This window comes from Triticum aestivum, chromosome 5A (genome assembly GCF_018294505.1).
Source record: "Triticum aestivum cultivar Chinese Spring chromosome 5A, IWGSC CS RefSeq v2.1, whole genome shotgun sequence".
NCBI classification, from domain to species: domain Eukaryota; kingdom Viridiplantae; phylum Streptophyta; class Magnoliopsida; order Poales; family Poaceae; genus Triticum; species Triticum aestivum.
The window spans coordinates 708,221,665-708,236,294 of NC_057806.1; the positions used below are offsets into that span (position 1 = coordinate 708,221,665).

Below are 14,630 nucleotides of genomic sequence, written 5' to 3' on the forward strand. Positions count from 1 at the left end.
TTTCAAATGATATTTGAATCAAAGGTGATCAAGAACTACTTAGAAAAGTGATTAACTTAATCACAGAGGGTTACTATAGCATTGACACTGGGGGCGTTACAATTATCCTGCCCATGTCTCCTTTAATTCTGGAGGACGAGGTTATGAGTTCGACACCTTGTGCTAGTTTTCTTATTTTTCCAGCATTTTTACCCCGCGCGCGCTCAAACGGCAAGTGACCTCTCACCGATGGGCCGGCCCAGTTGTGCACCGTATCCATGCTCGGTAATTACTCAAAAAAAACTCGAAGATGATGTACTTTCAAAATGACCATCGGATCCTTTATTATGAAGGGGTATGAGATAAACTCAACCGTTAATGTATTTAAGGGGGTAATAATGCACAGAAGATTTCAAATAATAGTCATTTGCTCCATGTTTCCAGAGAGGAGCTTCTAAGGTGGCCATCAAATGCCTGTCAATGTAAGTAATATGCATACTTCAGTGTTGCAGCACCACCGTTCATGCATCGCTCTCCAACACAATAATAAATTCAGATTATGCACAAAATAGACCTTCAAATTCTGTAATTATCCTGCCCATGTCTCCTTTAATTCTATCTTTGAAATGCAGTGCAAACAATCACTAATTTCTTGTAGAAGATTAAATCCTGCGATGATCGATGAATTAACAGAATGAAATTCTATGCTCTGAGCACAGCGCAAGAAAAGGCAGATGTGCATCTTTAATCCAATTAAACAAGAGGCTGAAGTCTGTTGTTTGTCTAAACTGTCATGTTTTAGTTAATAGTAAACTCGATATGTTCCTCTGTAAACTTGCATACTACACTCTTAACTTTTGTAGTCATCAAAGAGCTCCCTGGTAATCTTCCTAAGGGTATATTGAAAAGATAAAATAGCTTTCTTCCTTGAATTGTCACCGCTGAATAAAGTCAATAGCATGTACTCCCTCCGTTCCGAAATAATTGTCGTTGGGAGTTCTCTCCGACCAGGTGAAAACGTACAAAAGTACATAAATACCCCTAGTTTGAAAACAGATCGTCTTCCTCCTCCATCCGCGAGGCCAGCGCTGCTCCAGGCCCCTCCGTCGGGCTCCTCCAGGACAGCGCCCCTCTTTGCCCCTCGGTCGGGCTCCTCCATGCCAGCGCTCCTCTTTGGCCCTCCGCCAGGCCCCTCGTCGTCCCTGCTTCTCTGTCGGGCTCCTCCAGACCAGCGCTCACCTCCTGCCCCGCCTGGCCCTGGCCAGCGCTCAACTCCTCTACCCCCACCTCCTCAACGGCCATGGCGAGGCCACCAGCGCCTCCATCCCAGCGAACTCCCCTGCTTCTGCTCATCTTTGTGGTAGGAACTCCTGCAAAATTGCTCATGTTACTTTTGGAAATTCAATCAAGAAATCAGGAAGCATGTTAATTGATCATGTTACTTTTGGAAACGTTCAATCATGATCTGCTAGTTTTGGAAACGTTTACTCAAGAATCGGTCAATCAGGATATCAAAATATTTTGGTAATGGAATACTAGCAGTATATTGATATCAAGATCATGATCTGCTAGTTTTGGAAACGCTCACTCAGGAAATCAGTCAATCAGGATATCAAAATGTTTTGGTAATGGAGTAGTGTACACCTGTACATTGTCGCTAGGTGTGGGTACAAAATTACAGTATCTTGAGTGTCCCCACCAACAGAATTACAGTTGAGAAAATTCAGCCAGAGCGAAATTTCAAAACAGAAAGACCAGTCACAAAACAGAAAGTCTTGGTTTGAAAATGGCAGGTAGGTCACCTTACCAGCTTCTCTTTCTTTCTTTCATTTCCATCACCATCACCTTGGCTCGAGTTCTCTTTCTTTCACACTGCCAAAGGAATTCAGTTAGGAGTAACACTAAGTGAATCAAAATTGCAGATGATGTACTGAAAAGGGTGTTGTTTCTTGACAAGAAAAAGCAGAATTGATGTACTGAAAAGGGTATTGTTTCTGAAACAATTGTCATATTATGAGTTCACCTAAGAAAATTAAACTGGTTTCTGAAAGTTCGAATAAGGTGCACAAAGCCTTAAGATTCAAATAAGATGACCATGACAGTAAAAGCAATATTGACATGGAGTAAACATTAGCACTAATTGAAATGAGTAAACACTAGCAATATTAACAGAATTAAACACTAGCAATATTAACAGGAGTAAACAGAAATATTAGTACAAGTGCCATACTACTGCAAGTGCTAAATCTGATTTGGTCTTTTTGCAAGCTTTTACTCCTACACCACTCCTAATTAACTGAAGAAGATCTTGAACTAATGTAAGAGAAGAGAAAAAGAAGAGAGAAGCAAGAGTTCAGTTAATTTTAATTAACTGAAAAAGGATTCAGTTAATTTTACTCCTACACTAAATCTGGAATACTCCTACACTAAAGTACTTCTAATTAACTGAAGAAGACCTTGAGCCTTTTAAACTACATCAGCAGCAGTATACAGATAAGCAATCATTTTTATGCTCTGCTCATTATCTCCGGACAGAAAATTACTCATTGAACTACAGTACTGGATCAAGAACTACTCATCGAACTACAGTACTGGATCAGAGAACCCAAAGAGTTGCGGAGTGAGGGACTCACCGAGGTAGAATGTCTTGGCGTAGGCGTCGCCAAGGCGGCCCCAGCAGAGCCACCAGCGGCGCCTGCCCGCATCGGCCTCCCGCGCAACATTCTGATGCAGAGGCCAGGGGTTATCCTCCTATTCAAAAAAAAGTTAAATACTCAACTTGGTACAGGCAACTTAATTTACTTGAATTCAGGGTACATGCAACTTAACGAAACCATCAACTTGGTATAACTAATATAGCACCACAGGCAACAACTGATTATGATTAAGTTGGGGTATACTCCAGTTAAAGTTGGAGTACATGAGTATTTGACTGGAAGACAAGTGAAGCTACAACATTGTACTCCAGTTAAATCAGGATACAATAAGCTTGAATTTCAGGATACAGTAAGCTTGAATTGCCACAAACTGTCCATCAGCAAGCTGTCCTTTGTACACCTCAGCATGCCGTCCCTTTTCGATCAAATTATCTACAGAAACATTGTACATTCAGTTTTCAGGCAAAAATGTTTTGGGATAATTAAGATACAGAAAACTAATTATGGCTGGTAATGCTTCATTAACCTAGGAAACTAATTATTGCTTTGACAGTAAACAGACAGCAATTGACCATAACAATATTGTCATTCTTGCTTTGGCAGTAAACAGACAGCAATTGACTAATTCTTGCTTTGACAGTAAACAGACAGCAATTGACAGTAAACAGACTGAATTTATATGTTCTTCTTCTTCTTCTTCTTCTTCTTCTTCTTCTTCTTCTTCTTCTTCTTCTTCTTCTTCTTCTTCTTCTACTCCTACTTCTACTTCATGTATTTTTACTCCATGTATTTTTTTACTCCATACTCCATTTATATGTGTAGTAGGAGAGGAGAGGAGTGAATTAGAGAAGAGTATGTGTCATAATCCATAATCCTTTAGTTTAAATTAATTAAAGAAAAGGAATTGTTGTTGTTGCTGCTGTTAAAGGAAAGGACTAGGAGAGGAATATGAGAGGAAAGGAGTGGAATAGAAGAGGAGAGGAGTGGAGTGGAATAGGAGAGGAGAGGAAAAAGTTTAATTTAATTTTAACACAAAAGGTTTAATTAACAGAAAGGTTTAATTTGAGTAAAAATGTTTAATTAACAGCAAGAAGATGCTCCTACAGAAGAGGAGTAGAAAGTTGCAGTTAATTAACTGAAACTACTCCTACAGAGAAGATACTGAGAATCTGAACTACTGTTAATCCTCTTATTGCAAGCCAGCAAATGTGCTCACTAAATGGATACTCTCTCTCAAAATTGAACATTGGCATGTGTAAAACTGTACTCCTAGCAAATGTTCTCACTAAATGGATTTTTATTTTCAGAACACATTGGTAAAACTGAACATTGGTAACAACCTGAACATTGCTAACACTGATTTTCATTGACAGAAGCAAACAATGGTCATGTAGACATTCAGAAGTTAGGCAATTCAACTCGACGGTGTATACAAACAACAAGGAAGTGTTCATCTAGCACATTCAGGTGGAAACAAAATCACAGGACAACTTAAAGCTGGCCACCATGGTACCTCTCTCTCTCTCTCTCTCTCTCTCTCTCTCTCTCTCACACACACACACACACACACACACACACACACACACACACACAGAGCAGAGCAAACTCAGAACTGAAATGCATTTTTGCTCTCACAAAAGAAAAAGAGAGGGAGGACGGCAAGTGAGGCTCACATTGCATCGCAGTTGAAGTAGGACTCACTGGTGATTTTCAATCGGCGCCCACACCACCATGGTGTTCAGTCTCCTCCTACTGCCACCGTATGGTCTCGACCTGGGTGAGCTCGGCCTCCACGACCCCGTGTCGCGCCGTGGTGTGCTGCCGGACGGCGAGCACCCGGCAGCCCAGGCTGCTCACACCGGCGTACGGGCTCGGCGACCTGACGGACAGTCACAAGAACAGAAGCAAATTCAGAGCCTGCAACAGATGCACAAGCAGCAGCAGCAGTGCACAATAAACACACGAGCACAATGAACTCCAGATAGTCCTAAACTTTTATTCCATTACTGAACACTGCAAGGTGATGTTCTGAAAGTTTAGGAGTAGTAACCATTTTAAGCCAAAGGCACAATGAACACACGAGCACAATGGTTACTGAAATTTATCATAAGCAGCTGCATGCATCATCTACTCCTAAACTTCCAGAGTACACGCCCTACAAGCCGCCCTACAAGCAGTAGTACTCACAAATTTACAGAAATTTATCCAGTGCACTCCTAAACTTTCAGAGTACAAAACTTCATGCATCATCTCCGAAATTTACAGAAATTTATTCAGTGATGTGCAGGCCAGCGGCGGGTGGGTTACCTGATGTGCAGGCCAGCGGCGGGCGTGAGGTAGTCGGAGACTCCTTCTTCGGCAACGTCTGTTGAGTCAACCTTGGTCTTCCGGTGCACACAACGGCAGCAGCAGCATTTACGTAGCTAGTCTCAGATGCATGCATGGTTGCATGTCGGCAGCAGTGAAAAATGAATAAATGACTGCAGCTGCTGTAGCCTTAGTAGCTAAGGAAATATACGTAAGCCATGAGCTCACTCATGTGCTTGACGTCACCCGTTACGTATCATAGTCGGTTCACTAGCCTATATAAGGAGCCGAGCTCCGTCGCTGTAACGCATTCCATTCCGATCAATACAAGGCATCAAGCCATTTCAGTTTCCTCCTAGTACCACCGTGTGTGCTTCAAGCCTCAAGTGCTGTGTACTACTACTACTGCTACTACGTGTGTGTGTGAGAAACACTAGTGAGTGTGTGAGTAGTACGTGTGTGTGTGAGTAGTTCTGGGCTAACAATTGGCATCAGAGCCTCGGGTTATGCCGAAGCATATGCCGAAAGGAGGCGTCGCCGATGACGGTTCCAAGACCGCCGAGCAAAGCTCGGCTGAGGACACCCGTGCGGCGGACGCGCTCGCGCTGCGAGGCAGGCCGGGAGGTGAGCTAGGTGCGCCACGCTCCGTGCGAGACGTGGGCATGTCCAGCACCTCCTTCCCCCTCCTCACGCGGACCAACTACCCCAGTTGGTCGGTCATGATGAAAGTCATCATGGAGGCGCGGCATATGTGGAAAGCCGTGGAAACCGGCAATGTCGAGTACGAGGAGGACCGGCTGGCGATGGAGGCGATCTTGCGCTCCGTCCCAGAGGAGATGGTGCTCACCCTTGGCGCCAAGAAGACGGCCAAGGAAGCATGGGAGACCATCAAGACTCTGCGCATCGGCGTGGAGCGCGTACGGGAGTCGAAGGCCCAGACCTTGCGCCTCCAGTACGAGGAGATCCGGTTCAAGGCCGGTGAACAAGTCGACGACTTCGCCTTGCGGCTGCAAGGTCTCGTCAACGAGCTCGCAACGCTCGGAGATCCCATCGACAACAAGATGGTGATTCTGAAGTTCCTCCGCGTCGTCCCCAGGCAGTACAAGCAACTGGCCTGGTCCATCGAGAGTTTGGTGGATCTCTCCACCATGACGATCGAGGAGCTGGTAGGGCGGCTGAAGGTCGTCGAGGAGCGCGGCGACGAAGCCGACAACCGTGCTGGCGGCGAACTACTGCTCACCAGGAGCAGTGGGACGCGTAGTTTCAGCAGCGCGGCCGCGACGACTCTTCCGGCAGTGGGGGAGGCGCCCCCACGGGAAGCAGAGGTCGCGACAGAGGCGGAGGCCGTGCCCAGAGCGGTGGCGGCAACCGCGGTCGCAGGCCAAGCCAGGCAGGGCGAGGCGCTGGCAACGGTGGCAAGTGCCGCTACTGCAACATGCCGGGTCACTGGATCCGGGATTGCCACAAGAGGAAAGCCGACGAGGCAGCCGCGACAACGGCAAACCTCGTCCAGGCTGACGTGGACGGCGGGCCGGCAATGATGCTGGCAAGAGTCGAGCCCGTGCAGGAGAGCTCAGCATCTCCCGCGACCACGGCCCCGACAACCACCCATTCTGTGCAGGAGGCACGGAGCCCGTCCACGGGAACCATCACTCAAGTGACAGGCCACACCTCGACAACTACGTTCTCGGGGCCTGTCGACTGGGAGGCGATGAAGGCCCGGGTGTGGGGGAGCCACACCCCGACGACGGCGTCCCCGACAACCTCGGGACCCGATAAGATCGCGCAAGTTGGCGCGGCAACGACGCATATGGCGGACCATGCTCCGACCATGATGCTGGCGACCATCGACTCCGTGCAGGAGCGCACGGAGACTCAGGTCAGCCACACCCCGACAACAAAGTGTTCGGGGTCCACCGTGTTGTCAGGAGATGGCTCCCTGACAATGGCATGTGCGTGCGGCTACGTCTTCCTCAACGAGGAGAGAGCCGTGACCACACCCACGCTTGCAGGCGGCAAGCAAAGTGAGGGTTGGTTCCTCGACACCGGCGCCACGAACCACATGACTGGTTCAGTCGACACGTTCGCGGAGCTGGACCGCTCAATCACCGGGAAGGTGCGGTTCACGGACGGATCCGTGGTGGAGATCCACGGGCGCGGGACCGTCGTCTTCGCAGACAAAGGGGGAGATCACAGGGCGTTCACGGACGTCTACTTCATCCCGGCGCTCACGAGCAGCGTCGTGAGTGTCGGACAGCTCGAAAAGGGCTGGTTCGACATCGGCATCCGGCGCGGTGTTCTCACTGTGCACGACCAGCAGAAGAGGCTGCTCATCGAGGTAACCCGCTCGCCGAACCGCCTCCACAAATTCTTCTTTCGACCCGTGCATCCTGTGTGCCTTGCCGTGGGCCATGTCTCCGACGCGTGGCGTTGGCATGCCCGGCTAGGACACCAGCACTTCGACGGATTGCAAAAGATGGCGCAAGGCAACCTCGTTCGTGGGCTACCTCACATCGAGCACGCCGACGAGCTGTGCGATGCATGTCTTGCCGGGAAGCAGCGGCGCCTGCCCTTTCCCGAGAAGGCACTCTATCGGGTGCAGAAACCCCTGGAGCTGGTTCATGGGGACCTCTGCGGCCCAATCACCCCGGCAACGCCAGGAGGGCGTCGCTACATCCTGCTGCTCGTCGACGACTACAGCAGGTTCATGTGGGTGTTGCTCCTCGCCTCCAAGGATGAGGCGGAGCGAGCATCGTCAAGCAGCAAGCGGCAGCAGAGGTCGAGTGTGGCCACAAGCTGCGCGTGCTACGCATGGACCGTGGCGGCAAGTTCACGTCGGCCACGTTCTACAAGCACTGCGATGATAAAGGGGTGCAACGTCACCTCACAGCCCCTTACTCGCCGCAGAAGAACGACGTCGTCGAGCGGAGGAACCAGACAGTGCTTGGGATGGCACGCTGCATGCTCAAGGCAAAGCAGGTGCCGAGCACGTATTGGGGGGAGGCCGTGCTCACGGCCGTCTTCATCCTCAACCGCTCCTTCACAAGGAGCGTCGACGGAAAGACGCCTTACGAGGCGTGGTATGGGAGGAAGCCAGATGTACGCTTCCTCCGTACCTTTGGCTGCGTCGGGCACGTCAAGATGATGCGCCCACAGCTGAAGAAGCTCGACGACAGGAGCACCCCAATGGTGTTCATGGGCTACGAGACGGGCTCTAAGGCGTACAAGATGTACGACCCCGTCTCAAAGCGTGTGCATGTCTCGCGCGACGTCATCTTCGACGAAGATGCGTGATGGACTTGGGAGACGTCGGGGGAGTCCCCGGCAAGCAGCTCCTTCACTGTGGAGTACCCGATGTACTCTACAACCCCGGGAAGCAAGACCCCGGGAAGTGCCACCCCGGGAAGCTTGGGAGGTGTGGATCCGGGAACAGCAACCCCGAGAACACCGTCCCCGGGTACGGTGTCGCCGGACACCATGACGTCAAGCAATGTGGGTCCCGGGAGGCAGTTCGCAACCCCGCCAACGGCGAGGTCTGAGCTGTTCGACGTCGACGACAGCGTTGGCGCCCCCCACAGGTTTCGGCGCATGGGGGATCTCCTCGGCGAGGCTGCGGCAACAACGCAACATCCCGAGGATGAGGACGCTGATGACGACGAGGTCTTGCATCTGATGGCTGGTGAGGAGCCGACCACGTTCGCGGAGGCCGAGCAAGAGGATTGCTGGCGCCACGCGATGCTGGACGAGCTGGCGTCGATCAACGACAACGCAACTTGGACACTCACCACACTGCCTTCTGGGCACCGAGCCATCGGGCTCAAGTGGGTCTTCAAGGTGAAGAAGGACGAGCACAGCGCCATTGTCAAGCACAAGGCGCGCCTCGTCGCAAAGGGCTACGTGCAGCGTGAGGGAGTGGACTTCGAGGAAGTATTCGCTCCGGTGGCAAGGCTGGAGTCGGTGCGGCTCATCCTTGCCGTGGCCGCTCACCGTGGGTGGGAGGTACACCACATGGACGTCAAGTCGGTGTTTCTCAACGGCGACCTTAACGAGGAGGTGTACGTCACCCAGCCACCCGGGTTCGTTGCCAAGGGCCACGAGCAGGGCGTGTATCGACTACACAAGGCCCTCTATGGTCTCCGGCAAGCCCCAAGGGCGTGGAACGCCAAGCTCGATGCAAGCCTTGCATCCCTTGGGTTCTCACGCAGCGCTTCTGAGCATGGTGTGTACTCGCGTGGCACCGCGAACACGCTGCTCATCGTCGGCATCTACGTCGATGACTTGGTCATCGCCCGGGCAGAGCCTGAAGAGGTTCAACGCTTCAAGGGAGAGATGCATCGTCTCTTCAGCATGAGCGACCTTGGGCTGCTCCGGTACTACCTCGGGCTGGAGGTGAACCAGGAGGGTGGTCGCATCACGATCACGCAGACGGCCTACGCCACCAAGATGCTCGAGCGAGCAGGCATGAAGGACTGCTATGCTGTGCACGCTCCAATGGAGGCACGGCTGAAGCTCAGCAAGGAGAGCTCCGAGAAGGCGGTGGATGCTACACTCTACCGTAGCATCATCGGGAGTCTCAGGTACCTCGTGCACACCCGACCGGACATCACGTTCGTTGTCGGGTACCTGAGTAGGTTCATGGAAGCTTCGGCAAGCGATCACCTCGCTGCCGTCAAGCACCTGCTCCGGTACATCGCCGGTACGCTCACGCATGGATGCGTGTATCATCGTGGCGACGGCGAGAGCTTGGTCGGGTACAGCGACTCCGACCACGCTGGTGACGTGGACTCCCGGAAGAGCACCTCGGGCATACTATTCCTTCTCGGGAATAGTCCCGTCAGCTGGCAATCGGTGAGGCAGAAGGTTGTCGCCGTATCTTCGTGCGAGGCGGAGTACATCGCGGCAGCTACAGCGGCCTGTCAAGGCATTTGGCTTGCTCGCCTTCTCGGCGAGATGCTGAATCAGGACACCGCCCCTGCGCTCATCTTCGTCGACAACAAGTCGGCGATTTCCCTCTGCAAGAATCCAGTGCTACACGACCGCAGCAAGCACATCGATCTCCGCTATCACTTCATACGTGACTGCGTCGAGAAAGGCACGGTGAACGTGGAGTTCATCAGGACCGGTGAGCAGAAGGCGGACATCCTGACCAAGTCACTTGGTCGTGTCCGGTTCCAGGAACTGCGCGACAAGGTCGGGATCATCGACACCAAGCTCCTTCGACAAGGTTGAGGGGGAGAATGTTGAGTCAACCTTGGTCTTCCGGTGCACACAACGGCAGCAGCAGCATTTACGTAGCTAGTCTCAGATGCATGCATGGTTGCATGTCGGCATCAGTGAAAAATGAATAAATGACTGCAGCTGCTGTAGCCTTAGTAGCTAAGGAAATATACGTAAGCCATGAGCTCACTCATGTGCTTGACGTCACCGGTTACGTATCATAGTCGGTTCACTAGCCTATATAAGGAGCCGAGCTCCGTCGCTGTAACGCATTCCATTCCGATCAATACAAGGCATCAAGCCATTTCAGTTTCCTCCTAGTACCACCGTGTGTGCTTCAAGCCTCAAGTGCTGTGTACTACTACTACTGCTACTATGTGTGTGTGTGAGAAACACTAGTGAGTGTGTGAGTAGTACGTGTGTGTGAGTAGTTCTGGGCTAACAACGTCGTCTCGGCATCCCACATGGCGCGGTCCTCGCGGGACTGCACGAACCCGTCGCCGGCGGTCCAGCTCGCCGTGGCCGCGTGGCTGTGGCTGCTCCTGTCGGCCAGTGGCGTGCTGGCGGACGGCGGCAAAGGCACGGTGTGCCTGTGCATGGGCCCGCAGTGCGTGCCGCCGTGCCCTGTCCCTGGGACGCCGACGCCGACGATGTCGCCTACGCAGTTCCCCTTCTGCCCGCAGCGGCCGCCGGCGGTCGTTCCCTCCCCCCTGCGCAGCGAGCCGGAGATCCCCGCCACCCCGAGGAAGGTGGAGCAGCCGCGCTTCAGATCCAGCCGCCGGAGTAAAAATTAAATCTTGAAAAGGGAGAGGCGACGGCGTATGGCAACATGGAAAGGCGGCGACGACGCGAGAGGGAGAGGCGGAGGCGCTGCGTGCGGGGTAGAGGCGCCGGCGACGCGTGCGACGGAGAGGCGCCGGCTGCGGTGAGCTAGGGGTTCGGGAGCCAGCGAGCGAGTGGCTGAGCTGAGCGAGAGAGGGAGTGGGAGGGTAGTTTCGGAAATGACAGAAATGTCGTAACGCGATGGAAATTGCACTAGAAACTCCCAACGACAACTATTTCGGAACAGAGGGAGTAACTAAAAAAGAGTTGCTAATAGGCTATCTACTTCAAGGCTACTCATGCACTGATTATGTAGAATGTACTCTTGTTAATTAAACGACAGAACTACATTTAGCTTGGCATGTGAATAATATCCTACGCAACTAAATAACACAGTGCACTACTCTGAGAGGGCGCAGCGCATCTAGAAGAAGTTCTCTCCCAAATAATTATACTCGAACAAACGGATATTAGTAATTCTAATTGCAAGAAGTACACCCACATTGTTTGGGCTTCTGAATAAATCATCCCCAAAGAATATCTTGTTGTGGGGTGTTTTGTCAGGGAATGCTTTATTTGCATTAAAATAAATAGCCTGTAGGACATAGGAATATATGTGCGTGTAACTTCAGCCAATCAACTGAGCAGAATTAGAGCCTCTCAGTCTGAAGGAACCAAACAAAATCCATTAAATTTCCAACCACCGCATCAAACTCGTACAATAGAAGAACAAATTAATTTTACCAAAAATACCTAAGAGTTTATCACCTCTGTTGTGACTTCGGGGAGCGCATCACATGTAACCAGTAAATCCAAAAAAATGACCGTACGTTGGAACGGGGGAATGCCACAATCAACTCATTAAAGCCGTCTTTATTTATTTTCTCAGAGACTCGTCAGAATGCACAAACATATCAAAGGAAAGAACTTAAGTCTCTTCAAAATAAGAAGCATCATCCATGTACTAGTGCAGAACCGGGCAATAGCACCGGTTCGTAAGGCCCTTTAGTGCCGGTTCGGTAACCGGCACTAAAGCCCCCCCCCCCCCCTAGTACCGATTCAGCACGAACCGGTGCTAAAGGGCAACCACGTGGCACGAGCCAGCTCCGTGGGCGCGTAGGACATTAGTACCGGTTGGTAACATCAACCGGTACTAAATGTTTGGGTGTGTTTTGGTTTTATTTTTTATTTTTACTTTAATTTTATGTTTTCATTTTAATTTAGTGATTGTTTTACATTATAATGAGTTGTTAAATCATTAGGTGAATGTACCGCTGATTAGTTTGACTGGATGCATATGGATCCTAGCTAAGTCATCAAGTATATGTCATATCCATATAGTACCGGTACTAATGATTGGGCCTTTAGTACCGGTTGGAGCCACCAACCGGTACTAAAGGTCAATTTCCGCCAGGCCAAGGGACGGGAAACGGCCCTTTAGTACCGGTTCGTGCCACGAACCTGTACTAAAGACCAAATCATTAGTACCGGTTGGAGCCACCAACCGGTACTAAAGGCCAATTTTCGCCAGGCCAAGGGGCGGGAAACGGCCCTTTAGTACCGGTTCGTGCCACGAACTGGTACTAAAGGCCCAATCATTAGTACCGGTTGGAGCCACCAACCGGTACTAATGGTTGTGCGCTGCCACCGGCGGTGCACAATGTTTAGTCCCACCTCGCCGAGCGAAGAGCAGCCGCACTGGTTTATAAACCCAGCCGCGAGTGCTCCTTCGAACTTCTCTATATAGCAGGCTTCTGGGCCTAACTATGGTCCGCTGCCCTGTGAGCCTGCTGGCCCTTCTGGGCCTGCATTTGCACACCCTAGGCTGGCAGGCCCACTGGGCAGCGCCCCAACAATTTTTTTATATAGTTTTTTCTTTTCTGCATTATTTATTTTCTTCTATTTATTTTTGAGTAATTTTTACATAGTTTTTTCTTTTCTGCATTATTTATTTTCTTCTATTTATTTTTGAGTAATTTTTATATAGTTTTTTTCTTTTCTGCTTAATTTATTTTCTTCTATTTATTTCTGAGTAGTTTTTTTTTCTGTATTTAGTTTCTTTGTGACCCTCTCTACTCTTTCGCACATGCTATGCGGGTGAAATGATAATACCATTGCAAGTTTCAACATTTTCAGAATTCATTTTGTAGTGATTTTCAATTTCACGGTCATTTAGCTCTCTAAACAATTAGGTAAATGACTGAAAAAACAACAAATGATGTCAGAAAATGTTGGAAATTGATGACATCGCTTTGAATGCTGCATACTGAACACAAAAGAAGTCCGGAGTTCAAATAAGTTTAAAAAACATTGAAGTGCCCGTGTAACAAATGAGTTCTCGTCCAAAACTCTGATACTCCGAAAGAGATTGTCCAGTTTGTACACGAAGTGCATCCAGTTTTTGCCGTGACCCTCTCTACTCTTTCGCACATGCTATGCGGGTCAAATGATGATACCATGCCAAGTTTCAACATTTTCACAGTTCATTTTGTAGTGATTTTCAATTTCATGGTCATTTAGCTCTCTAAACAATTAGGTAAATGACTGAAAAACAACAAATGAAGTCAGAACATGTTGGAAATTGATGACGTCGCTTTGAATGCTGCGTACTAAACACAAAAGAAGTCCGGAGTTCAAATAAGTTTAAAAACATTGAAGTGCCCGTGTAACAGATGAGTTCTCGTCTGAAACCCTGATACTCTGAAAGAGATTGTCCAGTTCGTACACAAAGTGCGTCCAGTTATTGCCGTGACCCTCTCTACTCTTTCGCACATGCTATGCGGGTGAAATGATGATACCATGCCAAGTTTCAACATTTTCATAGTTTATTTGTAGTGATTTTTAATTTCACGGTCATTTAGCTCTCTAAACAATTAGGTAAATGACTGAAAAACAACAAATGATGTCAGAACATGTTGAAATTGATGACGTCGCTTTGAATGCTGCATACTGAACACAAAAGAAGTTCGGAGTTCAAATAAGTTTAAAAAACATTGAAGTGCCCGTGTAACAAATGAGTTCTCGTCCGAAACCCTGATACCCCGAAAGAGATTGTCCAGTTTGTACACGAAGTGCATCCAGTTTTTGCCGTGACCCTCTCTACTCTTTCGCACATGCTATGCGGGTGAAATGATGATACCATGCCAAGTTTCAACATTTTCACAGTTCATTTTGTAGTGATTTTCAATTTCACGGTCATTTAGCTCTCTAAACAATTAGGTAAATGACTGAAAAACAACAAATGATGTCAGAACATGTTGGAAATTGATGACGTCGCTTTGAATGCTGCATACTGAACACAAAAGAAGTCCGGAGTTCGAATAAGTTTAAAAAACATTGAAGTGCCCGTGTAACAGATGAGTTCTTATCCGAAACCCTGATACTCCGAAAGAGATTGTCCAGTTTGTACACGAAGTGCGTCCAGTTTTTGCCATGACCCTCTCTACTTTTTCGCACATGCTATGCGGGTGAAATGATGATACCGTGCCAAGTTTCAATATTTTCACAGTTCATTTTGTAGTGATTTTTAATTTCACGGTCATTTAGCTCTCTAAACAATTAGGTAAATGACTGAAAAACAACAAATGATGTCAGAACATGTTGGAAATTGATGACGTCGCTTTGAATGCTGCATACTGAACACAAAAG

General features: G+C 49.3%; 1 protein-coding gene and 1 long non-coding RNA gene across 3 annotated transcripts; one reads left to right on the forward strand and one right to left on the reverse strand.

The window, feature by feature from the left end:
* Positions 1-880: 880 nt before the first annotated feature.
* Positions 881-5,006, reverse strand: LOC123106182 (uncharacterized). 2 transcript variants are annotated; one of them, XR_006451226.1, is made up of 5 exons: positions 4,944-5,006; positions 4,310-4,515; positions 2,613-3,068; positions 1,787-1,851; positions 881-1,349 (listed from the first exon to the last, which is right to left on the reverse strand). It is a non-coding gene; the product is annotated as an uncharacterized lncRNA (long non-coding RNA). The 2 variants fall into 2 exon arrangements; XR_006451227.1 differs by having other exon boundaries at positions 1,782-1,851.
* Positions 4,948-12,002, forward strand: LOC123106181 (uncharacterized). Its single transcript, XM_044528406.1, has 2 exons — positions 4,948-4,995; positions 10,603-12,002. Exon 2 carries the CDS (start codon positions 10,625-10,627, stop codon positions 10,952-10,954), a length of 330 nt encoding a protein of 109 aa, XP_044384341.1. The 5' UTR covers positions 4,948-4,995; positions 10,603-10,624; the 3' UTR covers positions 10,955-12,002.
* The last annotated feature ends 2,628 nt before the right edge of the window (positions 12,003-14,630 follow it).

Bases quoted from the DNA above. Each gene is read 5' to 3' on its own strand.
- LOC123106181 (XM_044528406.1), top strand. From the start codon at position 10,625: ATGGCGCGGTCCTCGCGGGACTGCACGAACCCGTCGCCGGCGGTCCAG.